This window comes from Cetorhinus maximus, chromosome 6 (genome assembly GCF_964194155.1).
Source record: "Cetorhinus maximus chromosome 6, sCetMax3.hap1.1, whole genome shotgun sequence".
Lineage (NCBI taxonomy): Eukaryota > Metazoa > Chordata > Chondrichthyes > Lamniformes > Cetorhinidae > Cetorhinus > Cetorhinus maximus.
Window position 1 is genome coordinate 98,337,054 of NC_135884.1, and position 23,052 is coordinate 98,360,105.

The 23,052-nt window shown below is 44.4% G+C and overlaps 1 protein-coding gene across 1 annotated transcript in view; it reads left to right on the forward strand.

Annotated features, from left to right (window-relative positions):
• The window catches only part of slc9a5 (solute carrier family 9 member A5), a 164,858-nt gene extending 142,777 nt beyond the window's left edge, over positions 1-22,081 (forward strand). The window contains exons 14-15 of the mRNA XM_078544154.1: positions 10,918-11,055; positions 21,046-22,081. Coding sequence (XP_078400280.1) covers positions 10,918-11,055; positions 21,046-21,596 — 689 coding nt within the window. The 3' untranslated portion in view covers positions 21,597-22,081. The remainder of the gene's footprint in view (positions 1-10,917; positions 11,056-21,045) is intronic.
• The last annotated feature ends 971 nt before the right edge of the window (positions 22,082-23,052 follow it).

Genomic DNA, 23,052 nt, shown 5'->3' on the forward strand with positions numbered 1-23,052 from the left:
GGCAGTCACCATGGTCATAGAAACATAGAAAATAGGAGCAGGAGTAAGTCATTTGGCCCTTCAAGCCTGCTCCGCCATTCACTATGATCATGGCTGATCATCCAACTCAATAGCCTGCTCCCGCTTTCTCCCCATATCCTCTGATCCCTTTCACCCCAAGAGCTATATCTAACTCCTTCCTGAAAACACACAATGTTTTGGCCTTAACTACTTTCCGTGGTAGCGAATTCCACAGACTCACCATTCTCTGGGTGAAGAAATTTCTCCTCATCTCAGTCCTAAATGGTCTACCCCGTATCCTCAGACTGTGACCCCTAGCTCTGGACTTCCCCACCATCGGGAACATCCTTCCTGCATCTACCCTGTCTAGTCCTGTTAGAATTTTATAGGTTTCTATCCCCCCTCATTCTTCTGAACTTCAGCGAATATAATCCTAGTCGACTCAATCCCTCCTCATATGTCAGTCCTGCCATCCCAGGAATCAGTCTGGTAAACCTTTGCTGCACTCCTTCTATAGCAAGAACATCCTCCGATAAGGAAACCAAAACTGCACACAATATTCCAGGTGTGGTCTCACCACGGCCCTGTATAATTGCAGCAAGACATCCCTGCTCCTGTGCTCAAATCCTCTCACTATGAAGGCCAACATACCATTTGCCTTCTTTAACCGTCTGCTGTACCTGCATGCTTACCTTCAGTGACTGGTGTACGAGGACACCCAGGTCTTGTTGCACATTTGCCTCTCTCAAGTTATAGCCATTCAGATAATAATCTGTCTTCCTGTTTTTGCTACCAAAGTGGATAACCTCACATTTATCCACATTATATTGCATCTGCCATGCATTTGCCCACTCACTCAGCTTGTCCAAATCACCCTGAAGCATCTCTGCATCATCCTCACGGCTCACCCTCCCACCCAGCTTTGTGTCATCTGCAAATTTGGAGATATTACATTTAGTTCCCTCATCTAAATCATTAATATATATTGTGAATAGCTGGGGTCCCAGCACCGATCCCTGCGGTATCCCACTAATCACTGCCTGCCATTCGGAAAAAGACCTGTTTTTCATACTCTTTGTTTCCTGTCTGCCAACCAGTTTTCTATCCACCCCAATCCCATGCGCTTTAATTTTACACGCTAATTTCTTATGTGGGACTTTGTTGAAAGCCTTCTGAAAGTCCAAATAAACCACATCCACTGGCTCATCAACTCTACTAGTTACATTCTCGAAAAATTCCAGTAGATTTGTCAAGCATGATTTCCCTTTCATAAATCCATGCTGACTCTGTCTGATTCTGCCACTGTTTTCCAAGTGCTCAGCTATTAAATCTTTTATAATGGACTTAGAATTTCCCCCACTACCGATGTCAGGCTGACTGGTCTACAATTCCCTGTTTACTCTCTACCTCCCTTTTTAAATAGTGGGGTTACCCTCCAATCTGTAGGAACTGTTCCAGAGCCTATAGAATCTCGGAAGATGACCACCAATGCATCCACTATTTCTAGGGCCACTTCCTTAAGTACTCTAGGATGCAGATTATCAGCCTTCAATCCCATCAATTTCTCCAACACCATTTCCCTACTAATGCTGATTTCTTTCATTTCCTCCCTCTCACTAAACCCTGTGTTCCCCAACATTTCTAGTATGTTATTCGTGTCCTCCTTTGTGAAGACAGAACCAAAGTATGTATTTAGTTGGTCAGCTGTTTCTTTGTTCCCCATTATAAATTCCCCTGTTTTTAATGTAAAGGACTACATTTTTCTTCACCAATCTTTTTCTCTTCACATACCTATAGAAACTTTTATAGTCAGTTTTTATGTTCCCCGCACGCTTACTCTCGTACTCTATTTCCCCCTTCTTAATCAATCCCTTGATCCTCCTTTGCTGAATTCAAAAATGCTCCCAATCCTCAGGTCTGTTGTTTTTCCTGGACAATTTGTATGCCTCTTCCTTGGATCTAATACTGTCTCTAATTTCCCTTGTAAGCCATGGTTTGGCCACCTTTCCTATTTTACTTTTGCGCCAGACAGGAATAAACAATTGTTGCAGTTCACCCATGTGCTCTTTGAACGTTTGCCATGTCTATCCACTGTCATCCCTTTAAGTAATGTTTCCCAATCCATCATAGCCAACTCGCGCCTCATACCATCGTAGTTTCCTTTATTAAGATTCAGGACCCTAGTCTCAGAATCAATTACGTCACTCTCCATCTTGATGAAGAATTCTATCATATTATGGTCACTCATCCCCAAGGGGCCTCGCCCAACTAGATTGCCAATTATTCTTTTCTCATTACACAATACCCAGGCTAGGATGGCCTGTTCTCTATTTGGTTCCTCAACGTATTGGTCCAGAAAACCGGGATGGGATATATACACTCCAGGAATTCCTCCTCTACGGTATTGTTACTAATTTGATTTGCCCAATCTATAGGCAGATTAAAGTCACCCATAATTACAGATGTTCCTTTATTGCATGCGTCTCTAATTTCATGTTTAATGCCATTCCCTACATCACCAGTACAGTTTGGGGGTCTGTATAAAACCCCCACTAACGTTTTTTGCCCCTTAGTGTTGAGAAAGAGCTGAGAAGCTCTACCCATACAGATTCCACATTGTCGGAGCTAATATCTTTACTCACTATTGCGTTAATTTCCTCTTTAACCAGCAATGCAACTCCACCGCCCTTTCCATTTTGTCTGTCCTTCCTAAATACTGAATGCCCCTTCATATTCAGTTCCCATCCCTGGTCACCCTGCAGCCATGTTTCCGTAATCCCGACTAAATCATATCTGTTTACATCTAATTCATCCACTTTATTGCGAATGCTCCTCGCGTTGAGACACAAAGCCTTAAGGCTTGTCTTTTTAACATTACTTGTCCCGTTCCTCCTATTTTTCACTGAGGCCCTGTTTGATTCTTGCCCTTGATTTCTCTGCCTATCACTTTTCTTATTCCCTTTTCTGTCTTTTGTTCTTGTCCTTGATTCCCCCTCCTCTGACTTCTTGCATAGGTTTCCATCTCCCTGCCATTTTAGTTTAAACCGTCCCTAACCACTCTAGCAAATATTCCCCCTAGGACATCAGTCCTGGTCCTGCCCAGGTGTAACCCATCCAGTTTGTACTGGTCCCACCTCCCCCAGAACCGGTCCCAATGTCCCAGGAATCTGAAACCCTCCCCCTCACACAATCTCTTCAGCCATGTATTCATCCAATATATCCTGCTATTTCTACTCTGACTAGCACATGGCACTGGTAGTAATCCTGAGATCACTACCTTTGAGGTCCTACTTTTCAACTTACTTCCTAACTCCCTATATTCTGCTTTTAGGACCTCATCCCATTTTTAACCTATGTCGTTTGTACCAATGTGTACCAGGACCACTGGCTGTTCATCCTCCCCACTTCAGAACATCCTGTAGCCGCTCTGAGACATCCTTGACCCTAGCACCAGGGAGGCAACATACCATATTGGAGTCTCATTTGCGGCCACAGAAAAGCCTGTCTATTCCCCTTACAAGTGAATCCCCTATAATTATTGCATTCCCACACTTTTTACTCCTCCCCTGTCCAGCAGAGCTAACCATGGCACAACAAATTTGGCTGTTGCTGCTTTCCCCTGAGAGGCCATTCCCCCCATCAGAATCCAAAGCAGTATGTCTGTTTTGTAGGGGAATAGCCACAGGAAGTTCCTGCACTGCCTACCTAGTCCTCTTGCACTGCCTGGTGGTCACCCATTCCCTTCCTGCCTGTTAAGTCTTAGCCTGCGGTGTGACCATCACTCTATATGTGCTATCCACGATACTCTCCGCCGTGCAGATGCTCCAGTGTCCACAGCCGCTGCTCCAGCTCCGAAACCTGGGCTTCCAGGAGCTGCAGCTGGAGACACTTCCCACACACATGCTGGCCCCAGGCACTAGAAATGTTCCCGGCTTCCCACATAGAGCAGGAGGAGCACAACACGGCTTTCAGCTCCCCTGCCATGACTTACCCCTTTAAATTAAATTAAACCTTTTGGAAGATAATTAATATCAAATAATATCAATTGCTCCAGCTACCTCCACCTCCGGTGTGGATGTCAGGGAGCACAAATACAGGGTTAGGAAGGTTAAGAAGATGTAGTTTCACAGCCTGGACATGGATGTTAATCACTTGTACATAATGTTGTCTATTTTCAATAAACTCACAACAATTTAACCCTGTCTGTAACTCCTTGTTATGATGAGCAGTGTTCATGTCAGTCTGAACTGAAAGCTTGGTTCCTGCACAAGGTAAAGGCAGATTTTTCAGTCCAGGGCCTCTTCCCTGTGCTTTGTGCAACCTTCCCAGCGGTACGCTTTCACAGTCACTGGACACATCAGTCATGCCTGCACCTCGATGGAGCTTACCATTGCTGCCAGAATGTCCTGGGCCAGTGGCACAGAGTTCCGTCATTGTCTCTGTGTGCTCTCAGCACCTTTGAGGTACAGCTGGCCCCCCATCTCATCAGCATCCGTGCCCGGTGACAGTGTCATCCTGTGTTCATCAGTGTTCAGCTCACGAAGAATGGCATAGGATCAGGCAAAGTTAAAGTTACCTTACTGCATCTCCAAGATATGACCTCGTTCACAGAGCGCAAGTGAGCTGCCATCAGCCAGACAGGAGTCAGACGTTCACATGAGCTCTGTGAGGATCTATGGAGTGTCCCCACTGCATATCATCATCATCCTCCCTGAATATAGGGACATTGGGCATCCCCTGCATCTCTTTGACAGGAGCCTTATCACAGAGGGTATGTGTGCTGCAATCAGCCAGACAGGAGTCAGACATTCACAGATGCAATGTGAGGATCTATGGAGTGTCCTCACTGCATGTCATCATCATCCTCCATGAATCTAATGGCTATGAGAGCCTCCCAAGCACACCTGTCTCATCTGGACAACACGATGGCCTCAACGCCATCATCTTCACCTTTGAGGACCTCCTCACCCTCATCCCTGTTGACGTCCTCCTCATTGGAGGAAACGTGCAGCTCCTCCATTTCTTAGGCCACTTCTCCCGCCATTGCAGCACCAGGTTGTAAAGGGTGCGGAAGGTGACAATGATGCGTGATGCCCTCTGTGGACTGTATTGCTGGGCTCCACCAGACCAGTCCAGACACTGGCACCTCATTTCCAATATCCCAATGGTTTTCTCCACCAAAGTGCGAGTTACAACATGAGCCTCATTGTGCCTTCTCTCTGCTGAACACTGAGGCTGCCGCACAGGCATCATTAGCCATGTCCTCTGCGGGTAGCCCTTGTCCCCAAGGAGCCTGCAGTCTCTGTGGATCCTGGACGATGTCAGGGATCTGAGACCTACTGAGAATGCAGGAGTCATGGACACTCCCTGGGAACTGTGTGCAGATCTGCATGATGTGTTTGTTGTGGCCGCTGACCAGCTGAACATTCAGCGAGTGGAAGCTCTTGCTGTTCACGTACTGCACTATTTGTTGCCACAGAGATCGAATGCCACTTGAGTGCAGTTGATGGCACCCTGCCAATATCTGGAAAACCAGAGATCTGCATAACTCCCAGCACCTTTGCTACCTGGCTTGCTTGATCTCGGTCAAAATGCAGAAAGTTCTGTGCCTTCGGGAAGATGGCATCTGTGACCTCCTGAATACGCTTGTGTGTACAGGCTTGCAAGATCCTGCCCTGAAAGGAGCCACTGGTGTAAAAATTGAGCATCAGGGTCACTTTCACAGCCACTGGCAGTGAATGCCCTCCAAGTCCCCATGGTGCCAAATCTTGCAGCAGGTGGCAGATGTGACCAACCAGTTCCCTGGGCATGTGTAGTCTTCGGCGATGCTGATTCCTGATCATCTGCAGGAATGTCTGTCTATAGACCCTGGGCCTAGCTAGGCGGCGACCCACGATAGCTCGCCATGGCTCTTCAGCAGTGTGCGCAGGAGCCCCAGCTGCCCCTTTCCTCTTGAGGGTGCTGCTCCTCCCTCTGCCCAGCCAGGCGCCTCAGTCACTGTCTTCTCCTTCATCTCTGCTCCCTGTAAGCCATGAGGCATACAGCTAGGTCACCAGGCTCCATGCTGCTGATGTACTCCTCTTGCAGGAGGAAAGAGAGAAATGTGTGTGTTAGCATTGATCTCCTAGGGAACTCTCATTGTTACGTGTGCAGCTCCAGCTTTGTCTCAAGACCCTTAACACATGCCAGAGACTGCTGGCCATTACTTGGATTGCCAGAGTTTATTGCGCTGCATGGCTGCCTGAAACCCCACCCACTTCCACCTGACTGATTGGCAGCAGCTTCGCCCACTGGACTGCATGCTGTGCTCTCAGCTCATGTGCAGGCATTATCCCTAACCTGCACTGCAAGGCTACGCTGTTAGCTTGAACCATGGGGGAGTCTGGTCCAAACATTAATGATGACATTGTAAGGGGCTGTGAGCACCTCCAGCAGTGACTGCTCCATGGCCAGCTTTTGCAAGGTGATTGTACAACTTACCCAGTTGTTCAATTGCTTTGCAGCCCCCTAAAATGCTCATTAATTCTCCGGCTGCACCCAAGGTGTGAAAAGTTCAGGAGCATGTGGTGGCACTTTTATGTCTCTGTGTTGCCTGAGTGGGCAGGTAAGCTAGAGGCCCGACTCCAAGCATGTCACTGTGGCTGTGTTTGAACTGTTTCAGCTGCGGAAAGATGCTCACTTTATACAAGGTTTCCCTAATGTGTTGCTGCTTCCCTCCCACCGCCACATATGCTTGTGTACTATCATCAGACTGTGCTACCTTGCAACCCCCCGCATCCCCCTCCTACCCCCACCGCCACCCCCACCCCCAACGCAGTGCAGACCTTGCCCCAGCACCGCACTGTCAGCCAGCCGGGAAAAAGCGACTTGCCTGTGCTCTTGCCCGAATGTGTGGCGCCTCTTCCTCGAAGTTGAACGAGTGGCCCTCGCGAGCGTTGCGCAACCTTAGCGCGTATTCACCTCTGAGTTCCCCTCGAAATTCAGCTCGCTAGATGCACACCTTTTAAATGCTGTTGTGAATCATATCATGGGAGGTAAATTCGACATGAGAGGATGATTCCGGCGGGCAGGCAAGATGATGAGATGCAAATGCATTGAAATTACGTTCCCAACTTCGGATGGCGGGAAAGTTGGCCTGTCATTGCTGGGCAGAGCGGGCGATGGCTGACTGGTTTCACGACAATGTGAAACTGACTTTTAGCCATCCCACCATATTGTCCCGCTCCGCCCCGCCTGCCATGATGCTTGCCGTCCACGGGGACGGATGTTTCTGCCCTTTTTCTTCAACTGGTGCACACAAAAGGCATCTTAATTTTTTTGCTAACAGTAGACTATGCAGAAACATTCATAATTTCCAATTTACATGCAATTTATGCTTAGCAAATTGTGTTCTCATGTGATATCCCAATTCTTAGAGACACAGCCATCATTTTACAAAATCATTAAACAATCTGAAGATACTAAAGTTTTCTTCACCTAAAATAAAATTGTCTGCAAATCTGAAGCAAGTGATTAAGATAATCACTGTAATAGGGCTGCTGCACAAGTGTCACTTTGTTCCACTTCTGTAACTGTTGTTCTTGCCTTTGATTCTGTAAATGAAGGAAGGTCACAACCAATGATCAGTGTAAGTCCTTCTAACAGAGTAACTGTCAAATCATAACCAGCTCTAGGATTTCACTCCAGAAGTCACAGATTGTTTGTGGATAGTACTGTAGATCATGGCGTATAAGTTGACCTAACATCTAAGATGACCCCAAATTTATGGCCCCAAAAATCAGATTTATGCATATACTTGGCCTATAGTAGATCCACCTTTTCGGTCACGACATGCTATACTTGCATTAGAATCAGCCTCAATTTTTCATCCCACAAATGCATATTTTGCTTACCTTATAACTGGGTTTAAGGGATCGAGCAGGCGATTCGGGCTGTATTGTGATTGTGCATGGGAGTTTAAGACGGGCCCACACAGAGCAGAACACGCGTTGCGAACGATGAAGAGAAATTAGTCTTTCAACAAAACAAATGAAGTATGAAGCTGGTTTCAAGCTAAAAGTTGTAACATTTGCTAACTCATCAAATAACTGTGGCAGAGAGGGAATTCGGTGTTATTGAAAAATTGGTGAGAGAATGGAAGAAGAAGGAATCCGCCCTGAAGAAGATGTCCAAGATCAAATATGCCACGAGAATAGGGAACAGCCATTGCCTGATCTTGAGAAGCATTTATCAGAATAGGTCCTCAAAAATCACCAGAATGATTACATCGCCACCAGAAATGTAATGCGTATATGCACACTTAAGTGGGTGAAATCAAACCCTGAGATTTTGGAGCAACAGCTAGTTGGTGTAGCCGCTTTATGGAACGAAAATGCCAAGTGTTACAGCAGTGAACCAAGGTTGCTCAAAGACTACCAAAAGGCCTCAATGTCAAAATCACAAGTTTCCAGCGATTCAGCATCACAAACAAGAACCCATTATGGCGCATTGGCAACATGGCTGAAACGCCCATAAATTTCAATATGTCCAGCTACTGAACTGTGGAGTGGAAAGGTTTGCAAACAGACTTAGTAAAAACCACAGGACATGAGAAGACAAGATTCCTGGTGGTAATAGCCCACATGGCCAACGGAACAATATCAAAGCCTATGGTAATTTTCAAACGTAAAACCATGCCAAAAATCAAGTTCCTTGCAGGAGTTTTTGTGCATGTCCATAACAATGGTTGGCTGGATGAGGATAGAGTGTAGTTGTGGATCAATAATGTGTGGAATACGTGTCCCGTAAAGAATGCAACTTATTAGTGTGGAACATGTTCAGATCTAGAGGTGCCTTTGAAGAAATAACACCCACATTACAGTTCCACCAGTAAGTCTGATGTCCATAGTTCAACCTTTGGATGTGTGCCTCAATAAGCCATTTAAGGATCATGTGCATGCCAAATGGATCTCAAGCAGAAAGGAGAGGAAAAAGAGATGTAAACCCATGACAACAACTTGTGGTTTCTGTAGCAGGATGAGGGGGAGCAGAGGGCTTGCACCTGCATCAAACACAAGCACAAAAGGTAGAAAGTGTCGCCTGCCCTCCCACTTAATTTTCCTTTCCTATCAATGGAAAACTACTCATTTTGAGGGATACCCAGAAGAAGATGGCCTTTGGCTTTGTATCCAATGTCTCTCCAATTGGAATATCAGAGAGAGACAGCCAGTGATGCATTGGAAGCTGCAAAATGATAAGTCCCTCTTTTTCAGGGACAGTGGGAGTTAATCCTCTGTTATATTTGGACAGCATCCAGAAGGATCTAAAACTGGCAGCCATTGCTGCTGGTGTGGTTCTCTCAGCTGGAGGCCACCTGACTAGCACTCAGTTGCAGAAGGGGCAGGATCTCGGCCCTCAAACCTTGGTTGTTTACTTTCAGACAAAATATTTGCAAAGATATCAGAAAATAAAACTGGTTTAAAAATAACTTAATAGTGTTAGTTTTACCTTTTGATATCACAAGATAAATACAATATGGATGAGGAATGCTTTCCATTTAGTTAATTCATCCAGAAGGGTCCTACAATCAATTCACTGTTCCATCAAATTGTTTATTAAACAGTTCCAGGATTTTTGCTGTCACTTGTTCATTCCACGTGTTGTTCACTCTTTGTGTAATGGACTTCCTGACAACAGTCCTCAATTTGCCTTTTATTAAATTGACCCAATGTTCCCTATTTTGGCATCTTTGACATGCTACACTGTATTTCACTTTGATGTTGGATTGCAGCCTGTGATCTCAATGTGTTGCCCAGTTGCACAGGATATAACTAAACTCATTCACCTGTCAGAAAAAGCCATTGCTGGAAACAAAGTTATTGCCAGTATGCATCACTTCTATGTTTCATCTATAAAACCCAAGACATTTTGACAATTTGCATTTATAGCAACTGTCACCCAATAGTTGGTGAAGCTTGCCAGAGGAGATAGTGTAATAAATGCAAGTTACCCAAATTGTTGCTTATGTGGTGGTAACAGAGTGGTGTTATGCGATGATAGGATGAAGATTCACAACTATGACTTCTTCAATATTGTTTTCAGTATTCAACTCTGGCATACCTCTTGTACTTTAAAATATGTCAATTATCAGAAAAAATGAAGTTTTGACATTTGAAAATCAGTTTTAAATTTGTCTAAAGTATAGTTAGCAGGAAGAAGAGAGCTACTGGTGGTGTTAAGGAAAAGGAGCAAACTGTGGTCTGGAAGCCTGCGGTAGACATGGCATGAGGGCACAGCAAATGGAGAAGTAGTTTTGGGAAAGGAGTAGAGTGGATCAGGCAGTGAAAAGAACAGGGGCTCATTAAATTCCAAAAACTGGAACTGGTAGATGCAAAATTCAGGATTCTGGCTCTTGATATATGTAGTATTGCTATAAACTGAAAATTCTTCCTTCATCTTCAAATTGTTTGCAATGGCAAAAGGAAAGATGAATCATAAGAGTTAAAATGTCATTGTTTTTCCAAATTTCCTCCTTCTCCCACAGGCACAGAAAACTACAGGGATACAGTTCTAGTGGCACCAGCATCCTCTGCTAACTGACCAATGGTGCTAAAACCAATTCCTCTCACCAATCCTTGCTGAGATCAGTTAACTCAATATGTCATATCTAGCATTTCCTGATCTCATTGCTTAGCTCTAGAGTGGACAATACATTTAACCACTTAACCATACAGGAGAATGAGCAGTAGCACAATAACTGAGGTAATGTTTTAGTGAAACAAATGGTGGTTAAGATCCTCAATTTGTAAAATTTACTTTAAAAACTCTCATCCTCAATCAGCTATGTGAGTGCAAGTAATTGGATTATAGATTCTTCCTTGTTTAAAATGAATATACAGGCCATTGGAGCCACTAAACTTTTCTTTCCACTGCTCCTAGTTCCGGTTTTTGTAGAAGTCGACTCAGAAGATGAGGAAAAGGATAAAGCTACGAAGGTGAAAGAACAAGAGGATGATGAGGGCATTACCTTTATGGCAAGAGCAGCGAATGAGAACTTACAAGAAAGAAAAATTTCAGGTACTAAATGGACTTGCAGAGTGAATTAGACAGTTAGGCCCAGATATTTTCAGGGAGGCAAGGAAGGTGCCAGGGAGCTGTAAGTGACCGAAGAATTCAGCAAAGGCTGGGGAGGCGTGGCTCCTGCTGAACTTAATGTCTATTATCAATTTCTTATTCTACTTCTTGCCCAGCAACCAGCTAAATTGACAGCCTGGCTGGTGTCAGGAGGCAAGTGTGTCCATTGGGACAATCCCCAGCAATCAGGAAGGGGTAGGACACCAATCCAGGCTGGGCTGGGAGTGGCGGGCAGGTTGGAAAATGCAGCAAGTTGGGGAAGAGGCTGTGATTGACAGGAAGGAAGCTAAAAGCTTCCTTGCGGAGCTGAGGGGAGCAGTCCTGCTTCTCCTGCATGGCTGGAAAAGGCATTTGCCTATTGAGCCAACAGCTCCTAACTGCCTTTCACTGCCAGGTTTTCTGTTCCCTGGGAAATCCATGCAGTGGCAGTGAATTTTAAATTGGGTTTTCAATTGTGCAGTGGGACCCAATTTAAATAAGTTAATGAAGCTCACCTCTCCACGGCATGGCACTCCGATGTCACGATATTCATCACCATGAAAAATGTGGCAGATGCATGCACGTGCTTGGCGGGTTGGGGGGCGGGGTGCATTCTCCATAATTAAATCTTTAATTCCTCCTACCCCGGAACCCTCTTCTGCCCATTGTGGAGGTGTAATATCAAGGCATTATTACTAGTAAGTGTAGTTCTTCTGCTGGTAATGAATTAAAGAGCCAACTTTGCAAGAAATAGGAATAAAGAGATTTATGCTATGTGTCCACATTGAGCATCCAGATGATCCTCATGAATACTACATCAATAACTGAAAACACTCCCTCACTGTGAGAGAATCAATGACAATCACATTGAGCATTTCATATGTTCTATTTACATGTCTGCGAGGATTTTCTTGCACTGATAAGATTTTAAAACTTCCCCATGGGGAGGGATTGGAGATATTTATAGCTGAGCTAGATGTTCCAAAATATATGCTATGATTTTGTTGCACAGGCATAAAGAAAAACTCTTCACCATAATCCCTTTCAGATTAACTCTGTTTGCAACCTAAGTACCTAAGAGATAGCATCAGTTGCTCCTGCACCTATGTCCCATCCTCAAATATGTAAATAGTGATTTTTATTTTTGATTTTTGACATGTCAATTGCCTCTCACCATTCCTTGGTGATATCTTAAAAGTCTTCATGTTTGAAGTTGAACCACAGGGTCCATAAACATAACTCGGAAACATGGTGGCAGACTTCCCTCATATTTGACGATTAGTTTTTCTCATTAAAGCTCTGGAGCGCTGTTTTCCCGATGGTGCTAACTAAATACAGTGCTACTGCTCGCAGTAGCCAAATTTTCCAACTGGAGAAGGCGGGAACAAATGACTGTTTCAAAAGCTTCCAATTCTCTTATTTTTCACCGTGTCTAAAGAGAACTGGAGTATGAGCCTAGAAGAAGTCTAGTCAAAGGTGATTGCCAACCTTGCATTTAATTTAAATTCTACCTTTGGTTACCTCTGCAACTGGGAGCAGAGACAACATGCTTCTCAACTATTAATACTTCCGTTGGATTTACAGTGACAATCTCTCAATAGCTATATTCCTGTACCTCTACATATCATTACCGTCAATTTAATTTTGCAACGTTTGTTTTAATTTAAATTGAGAAGTAAGCAATCTCACATGTTGCATGTCCCTTTTTTTTCTGGTATTGTGAAGATCTTCTGAGGATAACTCAATCTTGTTTCAGTCACTAGCCACACCAGTGATGGCACAGAATTGGAGGTTTTCAAGAAGGAGCCCCCTTGGAAATTTCAGAATGATGAACCCATCCTCTCACAGAGTGCTCAGCTAGTGCGACCTGGTCTCATTCATCTCCACAAGATCAGAACTAATTCAACAGAGTCGCAGTTGTCCACTGAATCAAAAGAGCAGCAGCAAACAGATTAACAGTAAATAATGCAATTATCGATTTATTTCCTTCTGCTGAGGGTCAATTATCTTCATATCCTTTATTTTCCTTCAATCTGGAGCTCTTCTTCTCCTACTATCTCTGTGGAGCATCAAAAACGTAATACATTCTAAGACATAATATGCAACACTGAGCTAATATCAACTTTAAAAAGAATATTTTACCATTTTATTTCTACCTGTTGCTGCCTTTTTAATCAGGCTATTGAATGAAAGGATAACCTGAACTTTAAGAACAAATTAAATCGGAGACTATATATTTGGATTCCTCAAATATCCTGCTAGTGGTGTAAAAATTGTGAGCAAGAAATGGTTATTTTCACTACAAGGTATCTTTACTAAAAATGAAGATTTTTCTGGACTTGTCAGTGTTTCGTACATTGGTCTAGTAGAAAGTATATACGCAGCTTTTCATTGTGCATTTTGCAAACAGCTGCATTTTAAACACAATATGAGTTTTATTAATAGACTAAAGCAAGAGTTACACAGCCACATCTGGACTAATGCAAACTATTTTTGAGTGCATATTGGCACAAAAAGTAGCAATATAATTTAGATGTTGGGTCCCAATTTAGCATCTGTGTACACTAAAGCCTCAAACTAGTGTGAGACCCCTTGCAGAAGGCCATCATACACCCATTTGAGTTCAAACCTGCTGTAGTTAACTGCAGCCCAATCTGAAGTTACAAATTAAAAGTGAAAGGGTTGTCATTTGCAATTACCTTAACGTTGGGGTGAGGCCAAACATATGGAGTGCACACATTTGCATATACTTTTGAACCTCCTGGGGCGGTGAAAATGTTTCCTGTCCAATCTAATACTGCTCCAAGGTATGAAGCACTGCTGTGGCCAGGGATTCTCATGACAATTTTATAGGATCAGATGCAAGCTGCAGCAGGTAGTTGCTCAGTGGCACTCAGGGGGAAGAAGAATCGTGCCAGTTGGAAAAAGAAGATGAAGTATTGGAGGGTGTGTGAAAGGTGTCAGCATGAATGAGAGTTGGGTTGGGCAATGGGGAAGGAACCTGAATGGACATGGGGACAAGAGGTGGAGGAAGGAAAGAAGAGTGGAATATGCCAACATTCACTGAGAAGGGGGAGGCTGGGTAGGGGGTTAAAGTGCCAGCATGACTGAGAGAAAGACAAAGGTGAAAGGTGCTAGTGTGAACTAAGGGGTGAGATCATTCTGCTGGGTACCATGTTTATAGGGCTGCCAGTACTCTGACAGTTCCATCCACTTATGATGGCAGCAATCAATGAAGCCCCGAAGAAGGCGGCAACATAAGGAATGGCTGAAGGAAGACCCAGGGTGACCCCATGGTCGGTGATATCTCCCTGCAGATTCTCCTCCAAGTTGCTTGGGCAAAGGGGGAGGTCCTCTTCCCTTGGAACAGGAGGAGGAGGCCGGCCCAGCAGACCAAGCAAGGCAGGACTGATATCACATAGATCAGCAGCAGTGAAGTTGTGCCTTGAATCTGGCAGCAGTGTCACAAGAGGGTAAACGACTATATGCTTTCTGCCAAGGTAAGTATACCATACATTGCTTACCCCACAGCCTTACAAATGACTTGATATGAATATGAGACTGGTAGAAACGATGTTCCTACCAAGTCACTGGCAATAGCTTGGTAGCAGTATTGCCTGTGAGAGGTACCAGCCTCTCTGTGTAGAGTGCTGGTCCATCGAAGTTGACTCTTGCTACTGAGTGGCTGCATGTGGAATACATTCCTGAGGCATCATCATGGACAATCAGGCTGCCAGCAGCATCAGTGACCCTCATGGAGAGCCATATCCAGTGATTCATTCAGTGAATGCCTGTGGTGGGCACAGACCTGCATGCCATTGCTATCTCCAACGGCTTTGTGGAGGAATGGCTGGGTTGGGGGGATGTGGGCAAGGTGCCTGAACTCACCACCAGGTCCCCAGACTCCTCAGGTGAGCAGAGGGGAACAAGTGTGCCCTGAAAGCAAAGAATGCTAGCCTGATGTAACTGGGAGCTCTTCTCATGGAACTCCTGGCATGGTTAGTGGATCCTCAGCCCCTCTGTCAATGACACTAGTTTCTCATGAGGCTATAATGACAAAGATGGCTCCTGCACTTGTGCAGGAAACTCTCAGTATGCCGGCGTCTTCCAGGCTTCAGGCAGCCAGAGGATAACCACGGAGGTCATCCAAAGCCAGAGGGCGGCATGGTCAGTAGCCTGCCTCCAGCTCAGTTGACAGCGGAGTGGGATCACCACGTAGGACCATGCGTAAGAAATTTAAGAAGAGCATCTGGCTGCGCCGGGGGTTCATGGATTTATATTTTGTTAATGCATGGTGCTTTGCAATCTTTTTTGTTCACCAATAAATGTGGAACGCTGCAAAGTAAGTTGACTGCTTCCATTTCTTGTGAACTGCTGGGCCTTTAGCAGTATTCTGGTTCTTTCAAAAAGTGCAATGGGAAGGACCATACTGCGTGAGGTCAGTGTATTCCCTGTGCTGCAGTCTAATGTCTTAATGGGTGCAAATAAATGGTAATGGCAATAAAGGAAATTGCACAGGATTACAGAAGGCGGTAGTTTTATTGACTTACATGGATCTGTCCTTAAGGATCATCTGAAACGCTCCTATATTAGTGCGTCTTGAGCCTCGCGTGCATCTCATTGTGCCTTGCTTGTGGTTCGTGGGATTCTTCATCGTGCAGATGCTGGTCAGCATCTTTTTCCCTAACCTCATCGTTGGAGGAGGCATCGCACTCCACAATATCCTCATTGTGCAAAGCCCTCCCCTCTGTAGTGTCCACAAAACAGAAGACTCTTACTGGGGCATTCTGAAGGACTCCACCAGATCAATCTAGGAACCTGAACCACATCTCCAGAAGCCCTATGGCTTTTTAAAAATTCATTCATGGGATGTGGGAATCACTGGCTGGGCCAACATTTATTGCCCATCCCTAATTGCCCTTGCTCAGAGGGCACTTAAGAGTCAACCACAATGCTGTGGGTCTGGAATCACATGTAGACCAGGTAAGAATGGCAGATTTCCTCCCCTAAAGGACATTAGTGAACCAGATTGGTTTTTACAACAATTGACAATGGTTTCATGGTCATCATTAGACCTTTTAATTCCAAATTTTTATTGAATTCAGATTCCATGGTGGGATGTGAACCTAGATCCCCAGAACATTACCCTGGATCTCTGGATTACTAGTCCAGCAATAATACCACGACACCATCACCTCCCCAGTGCTTGATGGTCGCTCGAGTTGTTTCATGGCAGGCAGTCCATGTCCACATGTAGCAAGACATGGGTAACATTCAGGCTTGGGCTGATAGTGGCAAGTTACATTCGCACCAAACAAGTGCCAGGCAATGACCATCTCCAACAAGAGGGAATCTAATCATCTCCCCATGACATTTAATGGCATTACCATTGCTGAATCCCCCACTATCAAAATCCTGGGGGTTACCATGGACTAGAAACTGAACTGGACCAGCCATATAAATACTGTGGCTACAAGAGCAGGCCAGAGGCTGGGAATTCTGCGGCGAGTAACTTACCTCCTGCATCCCCAAAGCCTGTCCACCATCTACAAGGCACAAGTCAGCAGTGTGATTAAATTCTCTCCACTTGCCTGCATTAGTGCAGTTCCAACAACACTCAAGAAAGTCGACACCATTCAGGACAAAGCGGCCTGCTTGATTGGCACCCGATCCACCACCTTCAACCATCACTCCCTCCACCACTGGGGCACAGTGGCAGCAGTGTGTACCATCTACCAAGCAACTCACCAAGGCTCCTTCGACAGTATCTTCCAAATTCACATAACACCAAGAAGCACAAGGGCAGCAGATGCATGGGAATACCACCACCTGCAAGCTCCCCTCCAACCCACACACTATCCTGTCTTGGAAATATGCAGGGTGCCTCACAGCATGTGAAAGGTTCCTCACAGCATATATAGCCACATCTTCAGTTGGTAGCCCTTATCACTCACTGTCCCTCCTTGAAGGCACATGGGAAACCTTAAAAGGTCTGCACCTGGGACTGCCTTACTATGTAGGCGTCGTGGCTGTTTCCTGGGAATTGAGCACACACCTTAAGGAACTTGGGTGGTCGCAGATCAGTTGTACATTAAGTGAGTGGAAGCCTATCTTGTTGATGAAGGTTGCTGGCTGGTCTGTGGGAGCCTTGATGGTCACATGCTTGCAGTTGACACCCTGCACGTGCTGGAATCCAGAAATAGCTCTGAACACTGTGGTTCTCTCAGCCTGGCACTCTGCAAAAGTACAAAAATGTCTTAGCTGGCTCACTTAGACATGGCATCTTGATGCAGTGATGAGGCGTAGAAATTCACCACCACAGTGACTTTCAGTGCCACAGGCATAGGTGGCTACCACTTCCCATAGGGCTCAGCTTGTCCTCTGTCGTGGCACACAGATCTGTGACTGCCTCCCTGGGGAGGCACAGTCATCAGTGAAACTGCTGCTCCAACATTTGCAGAAAGCTGAGCCTCTGATGGTAGACCCTCTCTGATTGGTAACCTGTACACACGAGGATGGTTGTGTGCCCTTCTGCGCCATCCTCCTGCATCCCTCCCTGAGGCTGAAGCTCCTGTTGGCCCTCAGGTTGCTGCTGGCCCACAGCCTGTGGCTGCAGCTCTCTCCCCCTCTAATAATTCTGTGTACAGTTCTGGGCACCACACTTTATGAAGGATGTGAACGCATCAGAGAGATTGCAGAAGGGGTTTACAAAAATGGTTCCGGGGTAAGAAACTTCAGTTATGAAGATGGACTGGAGAAGTTGGGACTGTTCTCCTTGGAGAGGAGAAGGCTAAGAGAAGATTTGATGGAGGTGTTCAAAATCATTAGGGGGCTGGACAGAGTGGATAGAGAGAAATTGTTTCCGCTCTCAAGAGGATTGAGAACAAGAGGGCATAGATTTAAAATGATTTGCAAAAGAAGCAAATGTGATGTGAGAAAAAACTTTTTCACATAGCGAGTGGTTCTGGAATGCACTGTGTAGAAGTGTGGTGGAGGCAGGTTCAATAGAGGCATTCAAGAGGGTATTAGATGATTATTTAAATAAAAACAATGTGCAAGGTTACAGGGAAAAGGCAGGAAAATAGCACTGAGTCATAATGCTCATTTGGAGAGCTGGTGCAGGCACAATGGGCTGAATGGCCTCCTGCAGCATAACAATTCTGTGATAATCCGCCTAATAGGTCCCAAAGCCTGAGTGAATGACGCCCATGAAAAATAGCTGCACTCAGTTTCCAGGGTCTCTCACCCCACTGCTCTATTCAAACTACTGCCACTTTTGAGATGGCACTGAAGCAGAATGCCCCCAATGTGTTGGCAAGTTTGTCCCTGCTCCTGACTGCCACTGCTAATATCCGCACTGTTCCGCTGTCTCTGTAAGCCATGTTAGCATTCACAATGGCTGCTGTCTGGAGCTAGCACTGACCTCCTGTTAATCCACTGCCTCCTACACCTGGTGAGGTTTTGTAGCCCTGTTGTTCCCATGCAGTCTTTTTAAAACTTGAAATAAAATTGCAGTCAATTGCCTGTTTCAGTGTGAGGTCCTTCCATCATGCTGGCTGGTCAACCTTTGGTATATCGGGTTGAGACGTAAAGAAGTTAGGCTTCTGTTTCCAACGCCTTTCTTGGCTATATTCTGACTCATCCCGCCTCCCAGCCTGTCACCGTAGGGCTGATAAAATATGTCTTACAAAATTATAGTTAGGCTATTTTTGAGTTGGCAGCTTTTTCAAAGCTGTTGGTCAGCTTTTGCTGGTTTTCTAGGTTGGTTTGGATGCTGCTCAGAGTTGACACTGCTTCTTTACTCTGCGATTTCAATCAGCACCCCTCAGTGAAAATTCTCAGCATTGTGTTCAATCAGAATTCCCATCTGCAGCACACCACCAATGATTGGCTATGAGCTGCATCCAGGGCCAGTAGTAAGAAACACTTCAAAGATGTAGCCTGGAGTAGTCAATTTGGAAAGTAGTGGGAGATTGTCTGTGAATTGAGCAGGAAGGGCAGAGGTAGAGAGAGCTTCTGTGAAGAGGGGAGGAGAGACCCTGTTTTGACAGGGGTTAGAGTGACAGTTCTGTAGCTTCTTGATGAAGTGATGGTCTAACGTAAACAAATAAACCCAAATCTCAATTAATGTGTTTGTAATTTTATTCAGAATTAATCCATTCATTGTGAAATTTTAAAAAATGTTCAAAATGAACCCGAATACTCCATTGTTAATGTAATAAAGCAACATTTGCCAGGGAGCATCTCTGTAGTTTCCCCTAGAAATGTGCCCACCAGTGGGAATGTTGGGGGAAGCTTATGGAAAAAATGATTACCGTTTTCAATTTGCTACCCATGATATAGGACAAAGCAGATGTTGTTAGCTGTGGTCTCCTAACATTAAAACATTTCCTGCTGGAGAGCAAAACTATGTGCGTGGTCTATGAGAGGGCTGTCGATTGCACATTCCAGGTGGAAGGTATCGGTTTCAGTAATTTTACTTTTATATCTGCAGTCTTAGGAGATTAATTTTCCTCAATTCATTATCAGGATTTAATGTAAATGTTGCTCAAGAGTGTGAGTGCTCACTAAAACAACGGCCCAGAATTTGCTGGAACAGGACATCTTTTGAATTTCCCCATTAATCAGACATTTTCCCTCACTCTCCAACTAGGACACCTTGTCTACCTAACGGGGTAGTTCACATTTGCCTTCACTCTACAACTTGAAAAATATTTGCAAATTGCTGGAAGTGCGAGTGAATAACAAACAACCAAGACTTCTGGGACTTTAGTGAACAGCGGGACCAATGGTCTTATCTCCGGATCCAATGAGATTTAATAATTGAGAAAGAAAGAGAGGAACAACAAAGAAGGAAATGGGGTAAATCACAGTCAAATCAGGTACAGAATGAAAAATAAAGGGAGAGAGAAAAAAGAGACAGAAAATAAAAGTAAGAGCAAAAAAAATTAAAAATCAGTAACAAAGTTTACTACCTGCAGAAATGAGACTCCATAATTCCAGTGTTCTCTTTCTAGGCTGGATATGTTGAGTGGTATTCTTCTTCTTTGGCTGGGTTCATCCAGTGAAGGATGTAGCCCTCCTCATGCTTTTAAGTGAAGGAATTCTGCCACATACTGACAAGATATGGCTGGTCATGGCTGACCGGGAACCTCTCCTCTTAATGCCTGGCAAGGGTGTATAGGAAGGATTAGTAGTTTGATTATCAACCTGCTTGGCTGCATCCTGAACGCTCCTTCCATGGCCAGCAAGTTCTGGAGTGGAACTTGAACCCGGAGTTTCAGGCTCAGAGGTAGGGGCATTGACCGCTGATAAATCTCCTCATTGAAAGGGTTAAGTATCAGCCTGAACTTGCTGCAGCAAATTTAATTGGTCATTAATATGCAAAAATAGCTTGTGTTTCAAACTCATATTGAGTGCAAGTTGCTGTTTTTTTGTGAGGCTGGCGGGGGAGCGGCACAAATCAGTCAGTGACTTATGGCAAATTGCAACTCATGGGGTACCTCTCCATTCCCACAAATTGATGGATGATTTACACAATACTGACAATGTACACATTAAACTCTCTGTTATTTTGCTATTAAGGTAACTGATTGATTATGACATTTTCAGGTTACATTGTTCCATTTTATTCACGTTTTCTGAGACACTCCCGTATTGGTAACAATTTGAATGTTTTATTATCTTTTTAATTCTGTAAAATGGTGTTGATCTTTCAAGAGTCTCTTACTTGTTAAATCTTAATTTGCTCTAAGTTAACTTTAACTTTGAAACTATAACTTTCCATCTTTTTCATGCCTTTGTAACAAATCTTATGCTGCTTTTACTCTGTGCCATAGTGTGTTTATTTTTTTGCAAAATCTTTACAGTGAAAATATATATTTCAGTTTAGAAAGCCAAACAGAACCTTTTTCTGTGTCTTACCATGGACTTTATTAACTTTTATATATATAGGTAATTTTGAATATCCTCAAAGCCCAAGCATTATTCCACCATCTCCTACTTCTGCTGAAAAAGAGCTTCCCTGGAAAGGCAATCAGGGTGATCTTCCAGCCTGCGTGTCTTCAGAAACTAACAAGATTGTGCCAATCGACTTGCAATATGCCTGGAAGCAAAGTACATTGTCACTAGAGAGCCTGGTCTCGCCACCTATATCCGACGCAGTGTTTCAGCCAAAGACCTCGAACTTTATGCTGGAGGAATGCACAGCTTCAGTTACCCTGCCAGTGCCACGACATCCCATCCATTTCCAGTTTCCTTGTACAGCTGGTGAAAGATGTGCTGATGAGGACACCATGGAGTCTGTTCAGCAGCAGGAGCTGCAGCCCCTTATGTCTGCTGAAGGTGACAGCCGACCAGTCCCATCTGCTGGGTTAGTGAGTACCAGGTGGCCAGCACCGTTCCACAGATCTTCCTATGTCTCAGCTCTGAGATCTTTGGTTACCTCAACACAATATAACATTAAACAGCCAGAGAAGTCTGGTAATATACAGACAAATCTCTAATTTTATTTCATATAAGAAACATGAATTAAGCTGGACCATGATTTTTTAGATTTTGTAAAGCACTTAATTTTATGCTATGAATGTATTGGAGAATCTTAAGTATATAGTGCTTTTGGAAGATTGTAATTGGTTATGTGCAGTGTTCTGTTCTACTTATGTGATCAAAGTTCCCAATATTGCTATGTAAATGAAAATGTTTGATACAATCATTGCTAAAGTTTGAATGTTGGGAATTCCTTTACATGATTGCCCTGAATGCACAATGGAATTTGGTTGTTGTGCATCCCTTTTGTGGGTGGACAGGGGCAGAAATTGTTGGATTATGGAAAGGTGACAGTTGGGGTGAGCAAGAAACACAGGCTCATTAACTATGGAGCAGTGTTAGCCCCATCAATCCAGCTCCACCATCCGAGGATGACTGACATGAAAAGACAATTTTTGAGGGAAGCATTTATATAAAAATATATTAAAAATGAGAATATTGTAACAAAAAGTTGAAAATTAATTGCCCTTCCGCTAGTGTATTAGGCACATTGTTGCAATGGACAATTTGGAGGGAGATAATGAGGGTGTACTATAAAAATGCCTTGCCTCATTTTAATGTTTGAATACAATGGGAGAGGGTCCCACACTAAACTCCTTGGCCACGAAATTCAATAATAAAGTCAGATGTGGGATCACAAAGTGTAATTATCCCACGCTCGTTGCTTCCAATCCTTGCTTAATTAAATGATTGAACTGTGCAGCCAGAGTTAAGCGCATTGGTAAGTGGCTGCACGCCTGAGCAGGGGTCACAAAATCAAACCAGTTTTCACCTCTTGAAGGGGAGAAGCATTTTGACCGAAGCAGGTGATGGAAGTCATTGTAAAAATGATTTTGACTTGGGGAAGACACAAGAATAGATAATTTGGCAGATAGCAGGCTCCAAAATGTTCCAACACTGCACTTGATGACTTTGGTGCAAAAGGTAAAAAGTGGAGGAGGTGTCCTTTATCCACAGGGGAGCAGGAGACCTTCCACACAAAATTAGTGGAGGCGTTGAGATCTGGTCACCGTGACAGTTAATGCCAGGAGTCAAGCTCTGAAGATCTGGATGTAGTGCCACAAGGTCAGTGACCTCACACAAGTGATCAAGGTCAGTGTATGTATCTTCAAATGCCACATCTCACCAACTGCACCAATAGTTTCATATGCTGTTCAATGCAGTGCACTCCTATCGTTCACCTACCAACAATCTCTATCAATCCCAACTGACACCAAGAATTCATAGCTTCACCTCAGACTCACACTCTTAGCACTGCTGCAACCTCCTACATCTCATATCTTGGACACACTGCTAGCTATTCACACATGGCAGTCACATCATCCAAACACATTGCACTACATTCACTGGCACAGTTCCCTACCTCTTGTAGAACAAGGTGGCAGCAACAGAACTAGCAGGAGGCAGACAACG